The sequence below is a fragment of the Phoenix dactylifera genome, chromosome 9 (assembly GCF_009389715.1).
Source record: "Phoenix dactylifera cultivar Barhee BC4 chromosome 9, palm_55x_up_171113_PBpolish2nd_filt_p, whole genome shotgun sequence".
Classification (NCBI taxonomy): domain Eukaryota; kingdom Viridiplantae; phylum Streptophyta; class Magnoliopsida; order Arecales; family Arecaceae; genus Phoenix; species Phoenix dactylifera.
The window spans coordinates 13,833,162-13,857,371 of NC_052400.1; the positions used below are offsets into that span (position 1 = coordinate 13,833,162).

General features: G+C 39.2%; 2 protein-coding genes across 3 annotated transcripts; both read left to right on the forward strand.

Annotated features, from left to right (window-relative positions):
* Positions 1-267: 267 nt before the first annotated feature.
* On the forward strand, positions 268-24,202 carry LOC103701920 (LEAF RUST 10 DISEASE-RESISTANCE LOCUS RECEPTOR-LIKE PROTEIN KINASE-like 1.1). 2 transcript variants are annotated; one of them, XM_039130125.1, is made up of 5 exons: positions 268-413; positions 710-742; positions 1,046-1,078; positions 21,408-21,677; positions 21,891-24,202. In XM_039130125.1, the coding sequence occupies exons 2-5, from the start codon at positions 721-723 to the stop codon at positions 22,823-22,825; spliced, it is 1,260 nt and encodes a 419-aa protein (XP_038986053.1). In that variant the 5' UTR covers positions 268-413; positions 710-720; the 3' UTR covers positions 22,826-24,202. The 2 variants fall into 2 exon arrangements, with proteins under 2 accessions (XP_038986053.1, XP_038986052.1); XM_039130124.1 differs by lacking the exons at positions 21,408-21,677; positions 21,891-24,202 and adding exons at positions 1,489-1,758; positions 1,976-3,135.
* LOC103701921 (PR5-like receptor kinase) lies at positions 12,961-15,110 on the forward strand. Its single transcript, XM_026802543.2, has one exon. The coding sequence runs from the start codon at positions 13,407-13,409 to the stop codon at positions 14,502-14,504; it is 1,098 nt and encodes a 365-aa protein (XP_026658344.2). The 5' UTR covers positions 12,961-13,406; the 3' UTR covers positions 14,505-15,110.
* Positions 24,203-24,210: the final 8 nt, after the last annotated feature.

Sequence of the window (24,210 nt, forward strand, 5' to 3'; positions counted from 1 at the left end):
GTATATCGTGGACCACCAAATCGACTACGTCTATCACTCAATCATAATTGAAGACCCACGGTTCGGCAATCACTTGCCGATACCAGATTGCATTTTCCTTTATAAATTTGATCCTCCTATTCCCCTATCCCTGACTTCATTCCTTCCCCAGTCTGTAAGCCAGAACCAGTCCCTCTTCGACTGCAAGCCGAATGGTTATGATATTTGTACCGACATCTTCCACGAACCCTATAATCATAGTCTTTGCAAAGGGCACGAGATCCATTTTTCCAACAAATCAGAGGATGAACGATTTGGTCAGGATGAGTGTTGGGCCGGTCCAAACCCATCGTTTGGATGGAAGTTATCCTTCCATGACGATGGTAACCTTTCTCTACGTTCTGCCACGTGTCCTGGCGACGACGAATGCCAAGGTAGATTTCTAGAACCTTCTATTTGCCAAATTTCATGATATTTTTAAGCATCTACAGCATCGTGCCTCATGTGATGGTTGGGAGCAACTTGCTTCAACCAATAAAATTAGTTTACGAAGTTTCAGTTAGAAGTTCAAGGTTATAAATCAGTAGCAATTATGTAGGAACCTGTAGGTTTTGCTAATCGAAAGCGGGCAAGTCTACAAGGAAACAGATATTTCTGTTTTGGTAAAACTTGTTAAATTATTTTAGTTCTGTACTGACCTCTGGCTGTGGTGCTTTATTTGATGCTGCAGGAAAAAGCGACATGAACAAGAAGAATGCAGCAGGTAATGAACAAATCTTCTTCTGCATTCGCCAAACTTCATAATGTATCGAAACATCTGGAGGATCATGTCTCTTGTGATGGTATCGCCATCGGCTACTTGCTTCAACCAATAAATTTAGTTTACGAAGTTTCAGCTAGAAGTTCAAGGTTTATATTGGTGGCGATTATGTAGAAACCTGTCGGTTTTGCTAATCGAAAGCGGGCAAGTCTAAAAGGAAACAGATATTTCTGTTTCGGTAAAACTTGTTAGATTATTTTAGTTTTGTACTGACCTCTGGCTGTGGTCCTTTATTTGATGCTGCAGGAAAAAGCCATACGAAGTGGAAGATTTTAGCAGGTAATGAACATGTTACTCCAACGTAGCTAATCCCTTCAAATGATTGCAGCTTTTCACACATCACGGGATATCATGTGTTTGGTAAAACGATATTTGAAATGTCTAAAGTTTAAAGTTTTGGTAGCCGTATCAGCTGGTGATTTTACAAAACTTTACTCTGCCATCAATTGTTCTAAAACATAATATGAGATAGGCTGATAATGTATCAAAGCCTCCAAATGTATTATATGTTTTTTCTAAAAAATGTCTATAAATTGTTTATAAGTAACTGTGTTGCATCATCCGACTTATGGAAGACAGAAAATATAAATTTAAGTGATCTTTCTTTGAGCAAAAGTTTTGTTCTATCCAACGTTTATACTTTTATTTTCATTTAATGATCATGTAGATATTATTATTATCATGAGCAGGAGTTGGTGCAGGCGCGGGTGGCTTCATTGCTGTAGGCTTGCTCTGCCTTTTAATATTGTACAAACACAGGAAGATGAAGCAGCATTCGACCTCTTCAATCCTGCTCGGCCCAACTCCCTCTTCTGAGCCATCCTCCTACAGAGACCCTGAATTGGGCAGCTTACAATACCAGACCCCCATCTTCTCATACGAGGAGCTTGAGGAGGCCACTAATGGCTTCAGTGCCTCCAGAGAACTTGGTGCTGGTGGCTTCGGTACTGTTTACCAAGGTACAAATTCCATTGTTCTCAATAAAATCTGGGTGGCAGTTTCCTGTTTCCACATGCTTTTTTCTGGCATTGCTAACTAAGACTAATATGGCTGGCCTTGTTTGCTATTCGAACTAATGCATTTCCCCCCTGCCTCCTACCTTCGGTCCATATATTGCATAAAATGTATCCATTAATTAGCTCTATCAGCACAAACTGATGCTTTGCCTTTCTACAGGAAAGCTCCGAGATGGGCGTGTAGTCGCAGTCAAGCGACTGTATAAGCACAACTGGAATCGTGTCGAGCAGTTCATGAATGAGGTCGAAATCCTCTCACACCTTCGCCACCAGAACCTTGTCTCCCTCTACGGCTGCACCTCGCGCCACAGCCGAGAACTCCTACTTGTGTATGAGTACGTGCCCAACGGCACTGTCGCGGATCACCTCCATGGCCCTCGTGCGCACGACCGAGCCCTTACATGGCCCGTCCGGATGAGCATTGCCATTGAAACAGCTGATGCACTCGCCTACCTCCATGCTGTCGAGCCACAAATCATACACCGGGATGTGAAGACCAGCAACATCTTGCTTGACCGCGGCTTCCATGTGAAAGTTGCTGATTTTGGGCTGTCACGACTCTTCCCACTCGACGCCAGCCATGTGTCCACCGCTCCGCAGGGAAGCCCTGGTTATGTCGATCCTTTCTACTACCAGTGCTACCAGCTCACCGACAAGAGTGATGTCTATAGCTTCGGGGTGGTACTGGCAGAGCTTATTTCATCAAAACCGGCTGTCGACACCGATAGGACCCGTCGTGAGATCAATTTGGCCAACATGGCAATTAGTAAGATCCAGAATTGCCACCTGGAGCAGCTGGTGGATCCAAGTCTCGGATATCAGTCGGATTGGGAGATGAAGACTATGATCACCCTGGTGGCTGAGCTAGCATTCAGGTGCTTGCAATTAGACAGGGAGATGAGACCATCCATTAAGGAGGTTCTGGAGGTGTTGAGAGACATAGAGAGTGGCGAGTACAAGACCAAGAAAGTGGTGGAGGCTGATGTTCCAGTCAGGGAAGAAGCCATCTCACTGAGAAATATTCTACCTTTTTCACCGGATTCTGTTTCAGGGAGATGGGAAAGCAGTTCGACGACACCTCACACTAGTGAGTGAGGTATCATCCTTCTCCCCGGATACTTGGACTCGCTTCATATTGTACCACTGTATTGATTACTATAGAGAGAACTGGGGAGGTTCTATCCATACGTTTAATAATCGACGAGATTGTACATAGGATATACAGTTTCTTACGCACATTTCTGAGGGATAGGATGTCATGGATTAGGTAGTTACTTTCTTTGCTCTTTATATTCCTGTACATGTGATTTCTTATATATGCTACGGAGCAATTGATTGCTATTATCTGTGTGAAAATATGCAAGGAGCAAAATACTCAAGTTTTCTTAAAGAAATCAAGTCCTATTGTATTTTGTAGAAAATTTTATCAACCTTCTTTTTTTATCTCAAATTTTGATATAATCTTACAATATTGATGCCATATATTGAGAGATATTGATTTATCTTATTTAGAAAAAGGTTGACTCACATCAAAATACAGAGCTTATATGGTTGTACATTGAAGATATTGAGATTCTTCAAATCATTTATGAGATTATTAAGTTTGTTGAATAATTTAATGGGTACTACTATTTTTTTTGTAAAAAAAATTATTGCTCTTTTGTACTTTGTTTTACTAATACTTTGTAAATAGTTTCCATAAATTTTTATTGCGCGCTCTCTCTCTCTCTCTCTCTCTCTGCGCGCGCGTGTGTATAAAGATATAAAGATATAGATATATAGATACGCCTGTTTGGCTAGGATTGAAGCGTCATGGGAAGGGAGAGAGAACATTAACTCGTTTGGTTCGCGGGAAGCATTTTCCTTCCTAGGAATATGATTCCTGGGAAACAAATTCCTAGGAAGAGGATGCCTAGGAAAGTACTTTTGGCATGTTTGGTTGACCATGGGAAAGTGACAAATTTCCAAGGTGCTTATGTTTGGTTGGCCATCCACTTTCCTAGGAAAGTTATATATAATTCCTATTATGCCCTTAATAAAAATTAGGTTTTTAATGCCTCTTTAATGCTTCTTTAATGCTGAAGGGACTTTTTGGGAAAAAGTAAAAATGGAGTGATTCCCGCCTCATGGGAAAGTAACTTTCCCATGTTTCTCATGGGAAAGACTTTCCCATGAAATGTGGGAATCACATTCCCATGGGAATACAACTTTCCCTTCTCTCTCCTTTGAAAACTCCAACCAAACAAGAGGCATCTCATTACTTTCCCGTTGACCACACTTTCCCCCCTTCTTTTCCCGCGAACCAAACGAGCCCTAAAGGAAGGGAAAGAGAACATTGAGGTCAGTTCCCTGCTCCCAACGGGATTAAAGAAAGATCTCCCAAGAGTTTTGTTTTTTTTAATCCTATTGGGAACGGCCACGCGACTACCAACAACTGAGCTATCCCACTGGATCATGCGAGAAGCTCCCAAACAGGCCCTGAATCAACAATAACAGCACTATTGGGAAGAATCACATGAAGAATTTTCATTCCTCGTAAATCCCTGTGGAATATGTAGTTGCCTTCGGCTTCAATCCCACTAGAAATTAACAGTAGAAACAAAGGATTTGTCTCCATACAGGCTTGGGATCATCACACCACAAACTCCAGAACCTCATTGTTTATTTGATCTGATTATTTTCGTACCTCGAAAAATAAGGTTTATTTATTGACAGTTGGCTGTTACCTCGCACCGCAATATTTTTTTGGGTGCATCAGAAAAATAAGCTTTTGGGAACAAAAAAGTCTCTTGCTTATTTTGACCTCCTCCACAATATAAACCCAATATGCTTTCCAATATTTATTTTTATTTTTTTGCCAGCATGGTCCATAATTATCCGCATTTTGACGGAGAGATCTCCTTGTTCTTTTTTTTTGGGTAATAGGAGAGATCTCTTGTAAGACTTAGTTGGATGTTCAGTTAGCATGCACTTCTGTTTTGAGCATGACCACGGATTACGTACGTTATATGATGCAAAACAGAGGAAACAGAGAAGCGTCGAACAGCTACTTTACATGATCCTCTTTCTGGAGATCCAAGTCGGGCAATAGCGTACAAGCGCCTGACCGAGAATCCATTGTTTATTACCAGTCATATAGATAAAAAATAGTGTGATATGAAATTTGGCTTGTAGACCGACTTACTTAGTAAGTCATGGGTCATCTGTTCTGACTGGAGGTGAATTGCAAGTCTTTCAAGTGATGGGTCACCTAGCACCTCATAATTATGATATGGCCAAATTAGATTTGCCCAAATTCTTTCCCAAAAACATAAAAAAATAATAATATCTGACTCGACCCGACTCAGGCCCGGATCCCGACCTGACTCGGAATCCGGATCCGACCCGGATCCGGACCCGACCCAATCTTCAATCGGGTCGGATTTGGATCCAAAATTAGGATCCAAACAAAAAACCGGATCGGGTCGGGATCACTCAGGACCCAACCCGACTCGACCTATTTGCACCCCTACATGCGGATGACATCCTCCGCATCACATTGGTGGTATTGTGATAATCACTAAGTCCCCCAGTAAGGGTGCAACCAATGGTAGAGAGCTTCCGATATGTAAGCTTGGCGGTATGGCGCTAGGCTCGTTCGATGACCGCTCTCGATCGGCCACGTGTTGGTGTCATAAAGATTTTGATTGGCTGATCCTTCTGGTGAGCTATAGCCTGTTTATGCATATCATAATTTGAACTGGATGGATCATGACCCTGTTTCTCATTAAATTATGAGAAAAAAAAATGAATACAAGATCTGATACGTCACCTGAATTCATGCTCATCCATTCACACTTGAATTTCAGATAAGCATTAGTTATTAGTTGGACCGATATCTCTCCATAGTTGACTAGATAATGTGGACTCTAGAAAACAACAGCATTGGTATTCTTTATTAGACCTAACAACCTAATGATATCACAAATCAATTAACTAACAACGCAAGAGATTGATCCAGTGCTTGGAGTAGAATTAACTTTTGCTTCCACGCACCATATATCAAAAGCATAAAGAGTGTCCTTCCATGAACCGTAAATATCACCTTACCATTCGGGTATTTCCATAAAGACACCTTAGAAGTCAAAATTAACATCGTACTACTTAAAAGGTTGTTATGTCGTAAAGCAGAGAACGATTTTAAGTGGATACCCATGTCAGAATATTCTTTCAGTATTCTGTTTCTAAGTGAAGGCCCCCACAATAATAGAAACAGCAACACTTTTAAAGGACAAAATTAGTTTAGACAGCAATGGCCAGCTATGGAAGTTTAAGACGTAGGTAATAAGGCATTATATTTGATGATAAATGACACAGCAAAATTGGTGATTTTTTATCTTTTCTCTCATATACACATTGTGTTCATGCTTTGGATACACCATCTTTTGAAAATCTTAACCTAGTTGATATAGTTTAATGATATCCTCTCCTCTTGAAAAAACTAATCCAGGATCAGATTTGAACCAACCTTTGGCAAAATTGACTAGCAAAACTGATTCTCGTCAATGTAGTAGTAGACTAGCAACTTGATCAGGGGAGCATGCTAAGGACATATTTAAACATGTGGATGATTTTTAGTGTGAAAGAGTCATCAACATGGATGAATCGGATCAAGACAGCTAACATTGGAAGCACCAGGATGGACAATCCATAGAGATGACGAGAAGATACTAACAATCTTTAATATTGAAAAATTCACCCTAGCATGCCAACATTAAATTAGGGATCAGAGTATTTAAAATATGACCATTTAAGATCCAATAAGGACCAACAGTGGAAGCCACAGCCTTTGAAATTCCGTGAAAAGAGCTTCAGAAAATCATTCATTTCGAGTTTATGATCATTTGGACCAAGTTGGATTTACAGGCTGTTGAAGTGACAACGGAATCAGAAGAACTTGCAAAAAAGATGATCTTAGTTGGTTTGTGGTGCATACAGACGATGCAGGGGAGTCGGCCTTCGATGAGCAGGGCAGTTAATATGTTGGAAGGAAGCATCAGTGACTTGCAAATGCCTCCAAAGCCGTAGCTATGTTCTCTTTTTCATTCATTCAGAACTTCATCTAATCCTACGAGTTAAGATGATTCAACAAATGCTTTTATCTACTTGTGCAATGCTGGGGACTATGGCCCTATTTGGGAGAGCTGTTAGTAGTAGAGTTTTTGGAAGTAGAGCTGTTGGAAGTAGAGCTGTCTGCAGCAGAGCGTTTATAAAAAGCTGTTTCCTGTTTGGTAACTACATTTCTAAAGTGTTGTGGCGCTTTAACATGTGTTTGGTAAACAAACTGAGAAAGTACTTTTATATGACAAAATGACCATAAAGGACATTACCAGTATTATACAACAGAGCATAATAAAATATAATATGTATTAATGCATAAATATATGATATAATATAATATTAATGTAATATAATATAATATTATTATAATATAGTACTATAACATTATGTATTATAAAATAATAATTTAATATAATATAACATAACATATCAATGTATTATGATATAATGTAATATAATATTATATTTATAGTATAACATAATAATAAATATATAAAATATTATAATTATTAGTATAAATTAATTTTTCATCCTTCTAATGACCATTTATTTCTCTAACAAATTTTGTAACTAGGTGATAAAATTGGTTAAATAATTAGTAATATATTTATTTATTTATTTATTTAGATCAGATTATTTGCCACTCACTCATTATTTTTCTTTTTATTTATTTATTTTATTTATTATTTTATTTTATTGAAATATAGAGAGGTCGCCGGTCATGGATGGTGGCCGACATGGTGGCTGCCACAAGCTCCCAAAACAAAAAAAGAAAAAGAAAAAAAAAAGAAGAGGAAGAATCAATAGAGGCGGCGGCGTTGAGAGGAAGAAGAAGATAGAGAGGGAGAGAGAGGGGATGGGTGAGAGAGGAAGAGGTGGGATGAGGGTTTTGGGGGGAAAAAGTGAGATTTAAATGGGGGTATTTCGGTCCAAAAAACAGCTTCCCGACAAAGCTGAAAACAACATTTTCGGAAAGCTCCAAATTGCAGCTTCTCCCCAAAAGCTGTTTTCAGCTTTCCGTAAAAACTGAAACAGCTTTCCGAAAATTTTACCAAACACCATTTTTTATCTAAAAGTACTTTTGGAGGACCAGAAAATACTTTTTGGCACTCCAAAAGCTTTCCCAAACCGGGCCTATGTCATTAGACTTGGTGCCATATCTAAGATAGTCAAAGAAGTATTGAGTCATCTGGTGATTATGTTACTTCTAAGCTCTGAATAGAGAATGTCAAGCTTAGTTCACAGTGGCCAGCATGACTGAAGAAGAATTAATAATAATAATTGAAAAAAACAAGCTATATGCACAAACCTTGATAGGACATGCATTTGCAAAGATGAATCTAAACCTCTAAGGCATTTGCTTATGTTCATAAAAGCTATATGCAAGTAGTCTTCCAATTTTTCAGAAAATGTGATGAGGCTGAAAGAAGCGGAGATGGAAGAGACTGCATGGAGCCACCGTGTCAAATGAAGGCCAGCTCAATGATTAACCGAAGATAATTAAAGCAACAGCTAAGAGCTTATTTTCTAAAGTCACTTTTTGTTAACTTCTGATAGTTCTTTATACTGTTGATAGCGAATTTTGGAAGATCTGTATCTTTTCTTTTCTTGAATTAATAAGATTAAAGAGTGCAGAAACAGGGTTCGAACTCAGAACCTCTGCTCTGATACCACGTTGAAATCACCACTTTTTCTAAAAGCTTAAGCTTTTAGGGAAAGTGGTGATTTCAACAATTTTAACATGGTATCAAAGTAGAGATCCTAAGTTCAAACTCTGTTTTCGCACTTTTTAACCCCATTATTAAAAATTTCACATGTTGGGCTTACCCATTAAAGAAAAGTTCGGCCCACATGTAAGGAGGAGTGTGAGAAAATATAAAATATATAAATAAATCTACTTCATCCTATAAGCTTAAGCTTTTAGGATAGTGGTGATTTCAACAAACTGTATCTCTTCCATCTCAAATGCATTTTTAGCATTGATTGCTTCTTTGATGATGAAACTAGGTCGCGTTGCATTTTTGGCTTCAGAACGGTAGTTTTGCCTGGGCTTGTGCAAAGTTGCAGGTCAAATGTGTTTCTTCTAATGGACTAGACGGCTGCAGATCTCTTGGTGAATGGCAACGTGACCTCTGGGGAAGCACGGCGAGAGGGGGTTGACCGCAAGGTGGATGGTTGGAAGTGCGTGGTGCAGAGAATGCACCGAGCCTAATAGATTCTGTGGGTAATTCAGTGGCTCGTTCACACCTGCTTCTCCAATGGTTCGGCTAGTGACGATTGTGTTTTGGGTGAGAAAGCTATTTGTGTGGACCCTGCTTTACATACTTCCACATTATCTTCCCTTAATTCATGTCAAACAGAAAATTCAGTATCTTAGCCCATCTTAAGAATTAGCAGTGATGAGATCTGAGAAATGTGGGTGAATTTAAGATGTCATACTCATTAAAATAGTCAAAATTAAATGAATTGTTTTAAAAATTACTAATAAATAGGGACTCTTTTTAATATATTTCTTTCATCGAGTTCTGAAATATCACTTGGACCTACATAGCATGAGATTCTGGAAACTGTCATAATTATGAAAAGGTGGGAGAAATGGAAAGAGTAATAAAATATTATGGTTCAACGACTTTGGTGTCTTTAACTTAATATGCCACATAACATTTAAGAACGAAGAGGGTAAACAATTTTTTTTTTAGGATGAGTGCATGTAGATTGATTATGTTACTATGTGACCATTCTTTTTGTTTGTGCTAACTTTGGCATTTATTTGTCGTAGGTCTTGAAAGATCCAGTAGAGGGAGAAAGAGTATAAGGTACTGTACTATACATCTTTGTCTCGGACTACCACCTGAATGGTTGATAGAATATTTTTCTCAAGAAAGAATTAAATGAATGCTTTTCTTTCAAAATTGTACAACAAAGCATTTTCATGCGGTCTATAATGATACAATTAAAATTTTCAAAGCATGTAATAATACAAGCCATTGTTGTGGATGACTAAATCTATGATAACAAGAAGTCCACAAAAAAACCAAAAAACTATGATAAGTAACCTAATCTTGTCTCTTTTTAACATCTTATATATCAGATCTCCAATTTTGTCGAGTAACATATTCTAACACTAGATCAAGCACGAATATTGATAGTGTTAAGAAAGCTTAAGGTACAATCTCCAGATGGTCGTGCTAATTTGCTCCTTCTGCCCTCAACAATTTATAAATACATTTAGATGAAACAAATAGAAAATACAACATCTTAAGATGAGTTAATCTCAGGCCTACTATGCATTTTAGCCAAGAACTAACAATGCCATGCCTTAAACCTAAGATAATATTTCTGAGGCAATAATTTGCCTCATATGGCTTCTCTTTTAATAACGTAGTGCGTTTTTGGTATCTTTTAAACCTCTCAAAAATTCCTGGCTTGTATATTTGTCCTTCAAAAAGTTGGCAATGCATATAAGCCTTTCAAAAATACCAAAATTTGCATTTTCATTTACGCTGCTTTCAATTATGCCTATATCTTGCTTTGACTTGGTTTCCATCGACAATTTATCGTCTTGAAATTTGAAGAGTATGTAATAACTTGTTCTCATGTAATTTTCATTTTTTGACATGTAAATTAAGCTATAAGCATTTTTGAGATGTGTAATATGATAATATTACTTAATTTCAAAAATCTCATTCAACTAAAGGGATGCATATATGCAGAAATATTAACGAATATGGGACTAAAAATATAATCACAAAGAGAACATAACCAATATGGGAGTAAAATCATGCCTGTAGAGGTCCTCATGATAACTCTTTCCTTGGACCATTCTTTCCGTTTCTTTCTTATCCTATGGCATCACCGAAGACTTCCTTATCCCTCGGAGGTTCAATGAATAGGAACCTTTTTAATTCTTATGGTGTTATTTTTCTTTTTACTCACGTCGAGTTGGAAGATAGGGACGTCGATTTTAAGGGCACATTGGTCCAGGCGCAAACTTTTCTGTCAGAGTAAATGGGATTTTTCCTTTCTGGAAAATGATGTCGGAGGCTTGGAGCTTATAAACAGCTACGAAGACTTTGACTCAAGACTTGACGTACGCACGGATCCCTCATGGTGCTGCTCTGGATTGGCTTTATGTTGGTTTAGTTCTACGGATAATAAACTGTTTTTCGATTGTATCCATACGTTCCTTGTATTGTTATGTACAGTTCTTCTCACTTGACGTGAAAGATTTTGTTATTTTCCAAGTCTTCGGTTGACCAGAAACCTGCAGGGTTTCGTTCATCTTCCGCGAGAAAGAAGGGTTCACCTTCCTTCGGGCAAATCCACCGATCGATTTGAAAGGTGTGCAGACTGATGGGTTACAGAGTTTGGATGCTTTGATTCTGTGCGGTGGGGGATCCAACGGTGGAATCGCGCGAAAGAAGGTGAGTCCTCAGTTGGCGCGAAAGATGCGACCCCGTCCCCTCCTAAATCCTAACCCCGTCCCCTCCTAAATCCTAATATATTTTCACGTGGCCGTGGGGCCCAACCTCCACGCGTCTTAGTCAGTCCAAGTCGACAATCGGTCTTGCGAGGAGAATATTGGAATATAAACTGGTTTTGCTTCTAGTCTCTGTGGGTAAATATAGAGCTTAAACTGGGGTGGGGGTTGCTGGTGCGGTGGGGTGCAAGGCTCGTAGCGTTAATTTCTTATGGCTCTTTCCTTTTCCTGCCTTATCGTCCCCTTCTTCATCTTCTTCGTTTTCCCCAATCTTTCTTGCCCATGCCCATGGAATCCACCATGCTGGAGTTCTCCTATTGAAGTAAGACCTCCTTTCTACAGAGACCCCGCTCCTCCTGAATTCTGTGGGCTTCATAGGATCTCCTGCAAGAACTCCACAACGTTCGTCCAATTTTATGGGCTTGGGCCCTCGTATAACGTGGAGCATATCAACTACACTGATAACTCAATCATAATTGCAGACGAAGAGTTCACCACTTACTTGCCGATACCAGATTGCATTTTCCTTTATAAATTTGATCCTCCTATTCCCTTAGTCCAGACTCCAGAGTCTCCACTCCTTCCCCAGTATGTAAGACAGAACCAGACCCTCTTCAACTGCAAGCCGAATGGTTATGATATTTGTACCGACATCTTCCACGACCTCTATAATCGCAGTCTTTGCAAAGGATGCCAGCTCTATTTTTCTAACAGATTAAAGGATGGAGGAATGGGTCCGGATGAGTGTTGGGGCGACGGTCCAAGCCCATCGTTTGGATGGAAGTTATCATTCGATGACCATGGTAACCTTTCTCTACAGTCTGCCACTTCCACCTCGAATCTATTGCTGCACATGGATTGGGGGTGCTTCAAGCATAATTACATAGGAAATTCCACATGTCCTGGCGACGACGAATGCCAAGGTAGATTTCTAGAACCTTCTATTTGCCAAATTTCTTGATATTTTTATGCATCTACAGCATCGTGCCCCGTGTGATGGTTGGTAGCAACTTGCTTCAACCAATAAAATTAGTTTACAAAGTTTCAGCTAGAAGTTCAAGGTTGATATTGGTGGCAATTGTGTAGAAACATGTAGGTTTTGATAATCCAAAGCGGGCAAGTCTAAAAGAAAACAGATATTTCTGTTTCGGTGAAACTTGTTAAATTATTTTAGTTCTATACTGACCTCTGGCTCTGGTGCTTTATTTAATGCTGCAGGAAAAAGCCATACCAAGTGGAAGATTTTAGCAGGTAATGAACATGTTACTCCAATGCAGCTAATCCCTTCAAATGATTTCAGTTTTCCACACATCACGGGATACCATGTGTTTGATAAAACGATATTTGAAATGTCTAAAGTTAAAAGTTTCGGTAGCCGTATCCTGTGATTGTACAAAACTTTACTCTGCCATCAGTTCTTCTAAAACATAATATAAGATTGATGGACAGTGTATCAAAGCCTCCAAATTAATTATATTTTTTTAATAAAAAATGTCTATAAATTGTTTATAACGATCGTAACGCAATAAAAATCCCCCAGTGTTCAACCTAAGCATAATATAAGTATTATTTAGTTGCATCTTTTTTCACACATAAAAAAATAATTGCCTCAATCTTATTGTTATTTTTTGTAGTTCAGAAGGCAAATATGACTGCTGCGACTTTGTTATGGTAGAAAACTAACTTGTGAGATGACAACAAAAAGCAGTGGAAAACTTTCTTTAGGAGTTCGAATATTAGTTATTAAGGGCCTCAAAAACTTCTATTCAATTATCTCTCACTTCTCTATCTAGCTGAAAATAAAGTTTAAAGACCTACCAAATTTATGGCTTTTAAGCCCTCAATTGTTTATTATTAGGAACATAGAAGTTTGAGAGTTTAAAAAGCTCTTTATTCCTTGCCTCAATTGTCCGACTTTGTTCATAACAACCTTTGACGTTCCAAGCATTGGCGTTTTTCAAGCTGTATTTACATTTTTCGCCTTTAATTAATTTCAGGTTCGATATTGGCAATGATCACAGCAGGTCTCCTTTTCTCTTGCTGTTTTTTCCTTTTCTCCCAACACCGACACAGAAATCTTCTCAAGTCGATCATCTTTTGGAGGAGTAAATCAAACAACGCACATAATATTGAAGCAGTTTTAGAAAATTTCGGTTCCCTTGCCCCGAAAAGATACAAGTATGCAGATCTGAAGAAGATAACGAACTCTTTCTGTGACAAACTGGGCGAAGGAGGCTATGGCATTGTGTACAAAGGTAGCCTGCAAGATGGTCGTTTGGTGGCTGTGAAGTTCTTAAGAAACTGCAGGGGCGATGGGGAGGAATTTTTGAATGAAGTTGCCAGCATTGGTAGGACCTCCCATGTTAACGTTGTTAGTCTAATTGGCTTTTGCTTCGAGGGGTCTAAAAGGGCTCTCGTTTATGACTATATGCCCAATGGATCACTGGAGAAGTACATCTATTCAGAGAACCCGAAAACTACTCTTGGCTGGGAAAAGTTGTACGAAATAGCAATTGGCATTGCCCGAGGGCTAGAATATTTACATCGCGGGTGCAACACACGCATAGTACACTTTGACATCAAACCCCACAATATCCTTCTAGATCAAGAATTTTGTCCTAAAATTGCAGATTTTGGGTTAGCTAAATTATGCCCTCCGAAGGACAGTATCCTTTCACTGACAGGTGCTAGAGGAACCATAGGGTTTATCGCACCAGAAGTCTTCTCTAGGAACTTTGGAGTTGTTTCTACTAAGTCAGATGTCTATAGCTATGGAATGATGGTTTTAGAAATGGTTGGAGGAAGAAAGAATGTAAAAGCAAGTGTAGAGAATGCTAGTGAAATTTATTTTCCACATTGGATTTATGATCATTTGGACCAAGTTGGAGATTTACAGGCTCTTGAAGTGACAACAGAATCAGAAGAATTGGCGAGAAAGATAATCTTAGTTGCTTTGTGGTGCACGCAGATGATGCCAGGGAATCGACCTTCAATGAGCAGGGTAGTTGATATGTTGGGAGGAAGCATCAGTGACTTGCAAATGCCTCCAAAGCCGTATCTATGTTCTCCTTTGCATTCATTCAGAACTTCATCTAATCCTATGAGTTAAGATGATTTAACAAATGCTATTATCTGCTTGTGCAATGCTGGGGACTATATTATTACACCTGGTGCCGTATCTAAGACAGTCAAAGAAGTATTGAGTCATCTGGTGATTATGTTACTTCAAAGCTCTGAAATGGAGAGTGTCAAGCTTAGTTTGCAGTGCGAGCATGTCCGAAGAAGAATTCAAAAAGAGAAAATCAATTTTGTCCTTCATTCAAGTATATGTGCAACCCTTGATAGGAACAACAATTGCAAAGATGAATCTAAACCTCTATGGCATATGCTTATGTTCATAAAAGCTATATGCAGGTAGTCTTCCAGCTTTTTGAAAAATGTGATGAGGCTGAAAGAAGGGGAGATGCAAGAGACTGCACAGAGCCACCATGTCAAATGAAGGCCAGCTCACTGATTAACCGAAGATAATTAAAGCAACAGCTAAGAGCTTATTTTCTAAAGTCACTTTATTTTTACTTCTGATAGTTCTTCATATGTACCTTTACACTGTTGATAGCAAATTTTTGGAGGATCTGTATCTTTTCTTTTCTTGATGGTGTAATTGGATATACTACAAAATCATAAAATTTTGTAAATTTTGAAATTTTTAATCATGATTTTGTCATGTGGAGTGTTTAATTGTGGGATGGAATTCAAAAAGGTCTTGAAATCAGAAAACTGAAAATGGCACATATGCGCTCTCTATATTTTAGAGTAGTTGATGATAGATCCTTGCGGCCGCATGGAAACCCCTACAAATAGGCTTGGACGAAAGGGATCATCAATGGTAAATAACTAAATATGGATGCTCTCACTTGGAAGTTTTCTACATGCGAATAGCCAAAACTTTTGAGCCACCAACAGAGAAACTCTTACCATGGTCTAGGATGACAGAATTCCCACTTCACAATCTCTAATATTGCAGATCCTTGGACAATAAAATGACAGATGAGACCATTCGATCACAAAGAAGTGTGATCATCATGGAATAAATCCAACAACCTCTTATCAATTGCATCAGTGCCTCATGATTTGTGCCGCCATGTGTTAAAGTAACCTGGTTCGTATAGGTTGTTGGATGCAATATTGTGCCATATTTTTGTAATTACTTATCCCTGGATTTGGTAAACATTATACCTTTTCTAACTAGATTTGAGCGGCTTCAATGCATGTAAAAGAATGGTATGGATGTGGTTACATATTAATTTCTAGTCTCCTCTCCATAGGAAATGATATGCAGCCAACATATGGTTCCTTAGATTTTTGTTATTTCTATTTTCTTAGGATTTTTCTTTCTTATATGATTGCAGATGGACTACCAAATGTTATTGGTGATGGTTAGAATGGAGTTGATCTTCTACTATCTTGAATGGAAACTCTCAAGCTTACACTGTTAGTACAACGATCTCATGTGGTGGCTTGTGAGGAAAGATAAGAATTAAATAAGAATTTAAATGTTTCAAAGGAAAAGCTATTTAACCATTATAATTATAGAAGAAATCCATGAAAAGAAAAATCTAAACTTATTAGGGTTCCAAAGAAAAAACTACTGACAAATTTTATCTTAAGCTTATATTGCAAGTTAAATCTATGTTATTTTAAGATTCCTCTATTTTCTCCTAGTAGTCCGAAACTGAGTTTATCATTTGTCCTGCGGAGGAGAGGGAAGCCTGGGAAGGCATTGTCTATGTAGCGATGATCTTGAGAGCCGCCAACATTATCCTTGAGAGGGATTTGAAGATGGTTATCAGTTAGTTATCTAGATTGTTGGCCTGTCATTATGGCTCCCATCATACTCTGGAGGACTTGAGAAGGATGATCTCCACTCCGCAGTCATTCAGAACTACTTATATTTTTAGGAAAGCTAACATGATTGTAGATTTTTGGATAGCTTTCTTTGTAGCTAATCACTCAGTTTCTATTATTTAGGATTCGACTTAATGAGCTCCTTCTCAGTTGCACGATGTGTTATATGCTCATGCTATTGATTGTATTTATTCTAGGATTGTATAATCATACCATCTAAATAGAGGAAAAAAATGATAGAAGATATAGTTTCTTTGGCATTAGGCTTGCATCTAGATTTCTCTTGCTAACTAGTCCAAGATCTTTCTAGCCCCTTTGCCGGTCTTTCTAGTAGACCGTTAATATAGTTTCCTCAAAAGAGAAAACCGATCCATTTCCTCTTTTGCAGTAGTTAAGCTTGTAGCTCCTCAAAGAAAAAACGGAAGTGTTTTATTTGAGCAAAATAAGAGTTTGTCCTCGAAGTCATGCACCTAAAATCCCTCCTTTCGTGCACGGAAGAAGGAATGCAAATCCATTGTTGGATCATTCGCTGGTGGCTTTTAAGATCTATGCGGATGGATAAATGACAAAGTTCAGATCGCTTTGACATATGTGCAGTGGGTGATCTAATAGTGGATTCATGCGAAAGGTACGATCCATATCGCTTGTCTTCTCCCATTCATCCTCATCACCTTGCCATTTCGGACGCCTTCTTTCTCCCAGACAGATTGACAATTCTAGAAATCCATGCCGGTCCAATTCATCTTTCTTTATGCAAATCGCCATTGGATCGTGCGATGACTGCTTCGAGATCCATGCAAGCAGATCAGTGGAGTTTGGAGTGCTTTGAGATTTGTGGGGGATGCGATGGAACAATTGATGTTTTGCGCGAGAGATACAACTCGAACCCCAATTCATTTGCGGAACATCCCTTCCGATTAGATCTCCGTCCCAAATTCTCTCAATATCCTGGGTTTCGATCCCTGTCCCGACTACCTCGCATTAGCGACAACTTCACCATGACGATCCACCTGAACATATGAGAACGCAATCTTACATCTCTCCCTTTCGAGCACACTAACGAGGACGAGAACATCACCATATTCATTAACTGCACCTCTTCCATCTCAATGCATTTTGGCATCGATTGCTTCTTTGACGACGAACCGGGTCGCGGTCGCATTTTTGGCTTCAGAACGGTAGTTCCGCCTGGGCTTCGTGTAAAGTAGCAGGTCAACCGTGCTTCTTCCGATGGACTAGACAGTTGCAGACCTCTTGGTGAATGGTAGCGTGACCTTTGGGGAAGCTCAGCGGGAGGAGGTTCGCCGCGAGGTGGATGGTTTGGAAGTGCGTAGTGCAGAGAACCTGATGGATTTTGTGGGTAATCCAGTAGTATCCACATGCACCTGCTTCTTCTCCAATGGTCGGGCTAGCAATGATTGTGCTATGGGTCAGAAAGCTATTTGTTTGGACCTGCTTTACATACTTCCACATTATCCTCCCTTATTTCATGTTAAACTAAAAATTCGGTCCGATAACCCATCTTAAGAATTAGGAGTGATGAGATATCGGAATTAAATGAATTATGTTAAAAGTTAATAATCAAAAGGGACTCATTTTAGTATATTTCTTTGATCCAGTTCTGAGATATCACTTGGACCTACGTAGCATTCGATTCTGCAAACTATTATAAATATTAAAGACTGGGAGAAAGGAAAGAGTAATAAAATATTGCGGCTCCACCACTCAGGTGTCTTTAACTTAATATGCCACATAATATTTAAGAAGGAATAAATTAATAGTTGATTTTTTTTTTTTCTGAAAGATGAATGCAAGTAGATTGATTATGTTACTATGTGATCGTTTTTTTTTTTTTTTGCTTGTGCTAACTTTAGCATTTATTTGTCGCGGATCCCGAAAAATCCAATAGAAGGAGAAAGAGCATAAGATACCATGTACTCTTCACCTTTGGTCACAGACTACCATCCGAATCATTAATTGAATATTTTTCTGGAGAAAGTGTTAATTGAATGCTTCCTTTCAAACAGCAAGGCATTTCCATGCGGTCTACAATGATACAATTAAATTTTTCAAAGCTTGTAATACAAGCCATTATTGTGGATGACTAAATCTTTGAAAACAACAAGTACAATATATATATATATATATATATATATATATATATATATATATATATATATATATATATATATAATAAGTAACCTAATCTTGTAGCTTTTAAACTTCTTATCCATCATAACTCCAATTTTATCAAGTAACATACTCTACCACTAGATCAAGCACGAATATTGATAGTGCAAAGAAAGCTTTTTGGTACTATTTTTAGATGGTCCTGCTAATTTGCTCCTACTACCCTCAACAATTTATAAATATATTTAGATGAAACAAATAAAAAATAAGACACCTTAATATGAGTTAATTTCTGAGGCGTACTATGCATTTTACCCAAGAACTAACAATGCCATGCCTAATTTCTGTAGGGGTCCTCATAACTCTTCTCTCGGATCATTCTTTCCATTTCTTTCTTATCCTACAGCTTCACCGAAGACTTCGATATCCCTTGAATGTTCAATGAACAGAAACCTTCTTATGGTATTAAATTTTCTTTTTTTCTCCTCACTTCAAGTGGGAAGACGAAGACTTGGATTTTAAGGTGACATTAGTCTAGGCAAACTTTTCTGTCAGAGTAAATGGGGTTTTATCTTTCTGGAAAATGATGTGAGGAGGCTTGGAGCTTATGGACAACTGGGAAGACTTTGACTCAAGACTTGATGTACGCATTGATCACTCATGGTGTTGTTCTGATTTGTTTTCATGTTTGATTAGTTCTATGGATAGCAAACTGTTCCGCCATAGTATCCATGCGTTCCTTGTATTGTTGTGCACTGCTGTCCTTCTCTATTGACGTGAAAGATTTTATTATTTTCCAAGTCTTCAGTTGACTCGAAACCTGCAGGTTTTCCGTCTATCTTTCCTTATCAAACTTGAAGAATTCTTTAAAAGTAGAGCCGAAATTTCCAGGAAGCTCGCCTTTTCTTTTTTTTTTTGCTAAAGTACTCGCCTTTTCTTTTTAAACCCGACTCCCCAAGCAAGAAAAAATGTTCACGGTTTACATCAGTCTTCCATGCTGCTTTTCTCCGACTACATGGAAGTTTCTTACCCTCCTAAGAAAAAAAATGTCGGGTTGTATCTTTCGCGAGAATGATGGATTAACCTTCCTTCGCCCAAATCGACCGTTGGATCATCCAGTGGTCGTGTTCAAATGTGTGCAGGCGGATGGATTGCAGAGTTTTGGTGCTTTGATATGTGTGCGGTGGGCGATCCAATGGTGAAATCGCACGAAAGAAGGTGAATTCTTCTTTGGCGCGAAACATGCGACCACGTCAACCTCCCAATATGTTTCCACATGGCCCTGGGCCCTGACCGCTCGGTTTTCCACACGCGTCTTAGTCAGTCCAAGTCGACTAGTGGTCTTGCGAGGAGAATATAAATTGTTTTTGCTTCTAGTCTTTGTGGGTAAATATAGAGCTTACACTGGGGTGGGGGTTGCTGGTGCGGTGTGGTGCAAGGCTCGTAGCGTTAATTTCCTATGGCTCTTTCCTTTTCCTGCCTTATCGTCCCCTTCTTCATCTTCTTCGTTTTCCCCAGTCTTTCTTGTCCATGCCTATGGAGTCCACCATGCGGTAGTTCTCCTCCTATTGAAGTAAGACCTCCTTTCTACACAGACAGCTCTCCTCCTGAATGCAGGGCGCATCATAGAATCTCCTGCGAGAACTCCACAACATTAAGCGTCCAATTTTATGGGCATGGGCCCTCGTATATCGTGGACCACCAAATCGACTACTTCCATCACTCAATCATAATTGAAGACCCAGGGTTCGGCAATCACTTGCCGATACCAGATTGCATTTTCCTTTATAAATTTGATCCTCCTATTCCCATATCTTCATTCCTTCCCCGGTCTGTAAGCCAGAACCAGTCCCTCTTCGACTGCAACTGCAAGCCGAATGGTTATGATATTTGTACCGACATCTTCCACGAACCCTATAATCATAGTCTTTGCAAAGGACACGAGATCCATTTTTCCAACAAATCAGAGGATGAACGATTTGGTCAGGATGAGTGTTGGGCCGGTCCAAACCCATCGTTTGGATGGAAGTTATCCTTCCATGACGATGGTAACCTTTCTCTACGTTCTGCCACGTGTCCTGGCGACGACGAATGCCAAGGTAGATTTCTAGAACCTTCTATTTGCCAAATTTCATGATATTTTTAAGCATCTACAGCATCGTGCCTCGTGATGGTTGGGAGCAACTTGCTTCAACCAATAAAATTAGTTTACGAAGTTTACGAAGTTTCAGTTAGAAGTTCAAGGTTATAAATCAGTAGCAATTATGTAGGAACCTGTAGGTTTTGCTAATCGAAAGCGGGCAAGTCTACAAGGAAACAGATATTTCTGTTTTGGTAAAACTTGTTAAATTATTTTAGTTCTGTACTGACCTCTGGCTGTGGTGCTTTATTTGATGCTGCAGGAAAAAGCCATTCGAAGAGGAAGATTTTAGCAGGTAATGAACATGTTACTCCAACGCAGCTAATCCCTTCAAATAATTTCAGTTTTCCACACATCACGGGATATCATGTGTTTGGTAAAACGATATTTGAAATGTCTAAAGTTAAAGTTTTGGTAGCCGTATCTGGTGATTTTACAAAACTTTATTCTGCCATCAGTTCTTCTAAAACATAATATGAGATTGGTTGATAATGTATCAAAGCCTCCAAATATATTAGATTTTTTTCTAAAAAATGTCTATAAATTGTTTATAACGATCGTAATGCCATGAAAATCCTCCAGTGTTGAACTCGCTTTCATCAATTTATTCTAAATGCTTAAACTACATTTTTTCTCTCATAGTCAAAAATTTGTGAAGCAAAGGAGGATACCATATATCATACCAATCTGCGTAACTGTGTTGCATCATCCGACTTATGGAAGACAGAAAATATAAATTTAAGTGACCTTTCTTTGAGCAAAAGTTTTGTTCCATCCAACGTTTATACTTTTATTTTCATTTAATGATCATGTAGATATTATTATTACCATGAGCAGGAGTTGGTGCAGGCGTGGGTGGCTTCATTGCTGTAGGCTTGCTCTGCCTTTTAATATTGTACAAGCACAGGAAGAGGAAGCAGCATTCGACCTCTTCAATCCTGCTTGGCCCAACTGCCTCTTCCGAGCCATCCTCCTACAGAGACCCTGAATTGGGCAGCTTACAATACCAGACCCCCATCTTCTCGTACGAGGAGCTTGAGGAGGCCACTAATGGCTTCAGTGCCTCCAGAGAACTTGGTGCTGGTGGCTTCGGTACTGTTTACCAAGGTACAAATTCCATTGTTCTCAATAAAATCTGGGTGCCAATTTCCTGTTTCCACATGCTTTCTGGCATTGCTAACAAAGACTCATATGGCTGGCCTTGTTTGCTATTCGAACTAATGCATTTCCCCCCTGCCTCCTACCTTCGGTCATATATTGCATAAAATGTATCCATTAATTAGCTCTATCAGCACAAACTGATGCTTTGCGTTTCTACAGGAAAGCTCCGAGATGGGCGTGTGGTCGCAGTCAAGCGACTGTATAAGCACAACTGGAATCGTGTCGAGCAGTTCATGAATGAGGTTGAAATCCTCTCACGCCTTCGCCACCAGAACCTTGTCTCCCTCTACGGCTGCACCTCGCGCCACAGCCGTGAACTCCTACTTGTGTATGAGTACGTGCCCAACGGCACTGTCGCGGATCACCTCCATGGCCCCCGTGCGCACAACCGAGCCCTTACATGGCCCGTCCGGATGAGCATTGCCATTGAAACAGCTGATGCACTCGCCTACCTCCATGCTGTCGAACCACAAATCATACACCGGGATGTGAAGACCAGCAACATCTTGCTTGACCGCGGCTTCCATGTGAAAGTTGCTGATTTTGGGTTGTCACGACTCTTCCCACTCGACGCCACCCATGTGTCCACCGCTCCTCAGGGCAGCCCTGGTTATGTCGATCCTTTCTACTACGAGTGCTACCAGCTCACCGACAGGAGTGATGTGTATAGCTTCGGGGTGGTACTAGCAGAGCTTATTTCATCTAAACCGGCTGTCGACACCAATAGGACCCCTGGTGAGATCAATTTGGCCAACATGGCAATTAGTATGATCCAGAATTGCCACCTGGAGCAGCTGGTGGATCCAAGTCTCGGATATCAGTCGGATTGGGAGATGAAGACTATGATCACCCTGGTGGCTGAGCTAGCATTCAGGTGCTTGCAATTAGACACGGAGATGAGACCATCCATTAAGGAGGTTCTGGATGTGTTGAGAGACATAGAGAGTGGAGAGTACAAGCCCAAGAAAGTGGTGGAGGCTGATGTTCCAGTGAGGGAAGAAGCCACCTTACTGAGAAATAATCTACCTTTTTCACCGGATTCTGTTACGGGGAGATGGGAAAGCAGTTCGACGACACCTCACACTAGTGAGTGAGGTACCACTCTTCTCCCCGGATACTTGGATTCGCTTCATATTGTACCACTGTATTGATTACTATAGAGAGAACGGGAGAGGTTCTATCCATACGTTTAATAATCGACGAGATTGTACATAGGATATATAGTTTCTTATGCACATTTCAAGGGATAGCATGTCATGGATTAGGTAGTTAGTTTCTTTGTTCTTTATATTCCAGTATATTTTGTGATTTCTTATATATATTGCGGATCAATTGATTGCTTCTATCTATTGAAAAATATAGAAGAAGTAAAATACTCGGATTTTCTTAAAAAAATCAAGTTCTATCTAGTGTATTCTACAAAAAATCTTATCAACCTTCTTCAGTTGGAAGCATATATGTTCAAAAAAACTGCTAGATCTTCATCTCAAACTTTAAAATAATCTCGCAATATTGGCGCTGCACATTGAGAGATATTGATTTATCTTATTTAGAAAAAAACTGACTCACATCAAGATACAGAGCTCATATAGTTGCATATTAAAAATTGAAGATATAGAGATCCTTCAAGTCATTTATGAGATTGTTGAGTATGTTAAATAGTTTAACGGGTCAACTTACATACTACCATCTTTTATAATAATAATAAAAAATATTGCTCTTTTGTATTTTTTTAACAAATATTTTGTAAATAGTTTCTATGAACTCTTTGTTCTAATAAAAGCTGGATGGCTTTACCTCCCCCTTCATTAATATATATATATGTGTGTGTGTGTGTAAAGATAGAGATATATAGATAAGCCTGTTTGGCTAGGATTGAAGCGCCATGTGAAGGGAGAGAGAACATAGAGGTCAGTTCCCTGCTCCCAACAACTGAACTATCCCACTGGATTATGCGAGAAGCTCCCAAACAGGCCCTGAATAAGCAATAACATCACTATTGGGAAGAATTACATGAAGAATTTTCATCCTGTGGAATATGCAGTTGCCTTCGGCTTCAATCCCACTAGAAATTAACAGAAAAAACAAAGGATTTGTCTCGTTACAGTCTTGGGATCATCAGTTCATCACACCACAAACTCCAGAGCACAACCACATCGTTTATTAGGTTTGATTATATTCTTCCCTCGAAAAATAAGGTTTATTTATTGACAGTTGGCTGTCACCTCACACAGCAATAGTTTTTTTGGTGCATCAGAAAAGTAAGCTTTTGGGAACAAATAAATCTCTTGCTTATTTTGATCTCCTCCACAATATAAACCCAATATGCTTTCCAATATTTTTTTTTCCGGTCAGCATGGTCCATAATTATCCGCATTTTGACGGAGAGATCTCCTTGTTCTTTTTTTTTGGGTAATAGGAGAGATCTCTTGTAAGACTCAGTTTGGATGTCCAGTTAGCATGCACTTCCGTTTTGAGC

Excerpts from the sequence above, each read along its gene's own strand:
- LOC103701920 (XM_039130125.1), top strand. The coding sequence starts at position 721 with ATGAACAAGAAGAATGCAGCAG. Across the intron at positions 743-1,045 it reads GAACAAGAAGAATGCAGCAG|GAAAAAGCCATACGAAGTGG; the intron begins GTAATGAACAAA and ends TTGATGCTGCAG. Across the intron at positions 1,079-21,407 it reads GAAGTGGAAGATTTTAGCAG|GAGTTGGTGCAGGCGTGGGT; the intron begins GTAATGAACATG and ends TACCATGAGCAG.
- LOC103701921 (XM_026802543.2), top strand. The coding sequence starts at position 13,407 with ATGATCACAGCAGGTCTCCTTTTCTCTTGCTGTTTTTTCCTTTTCTCC.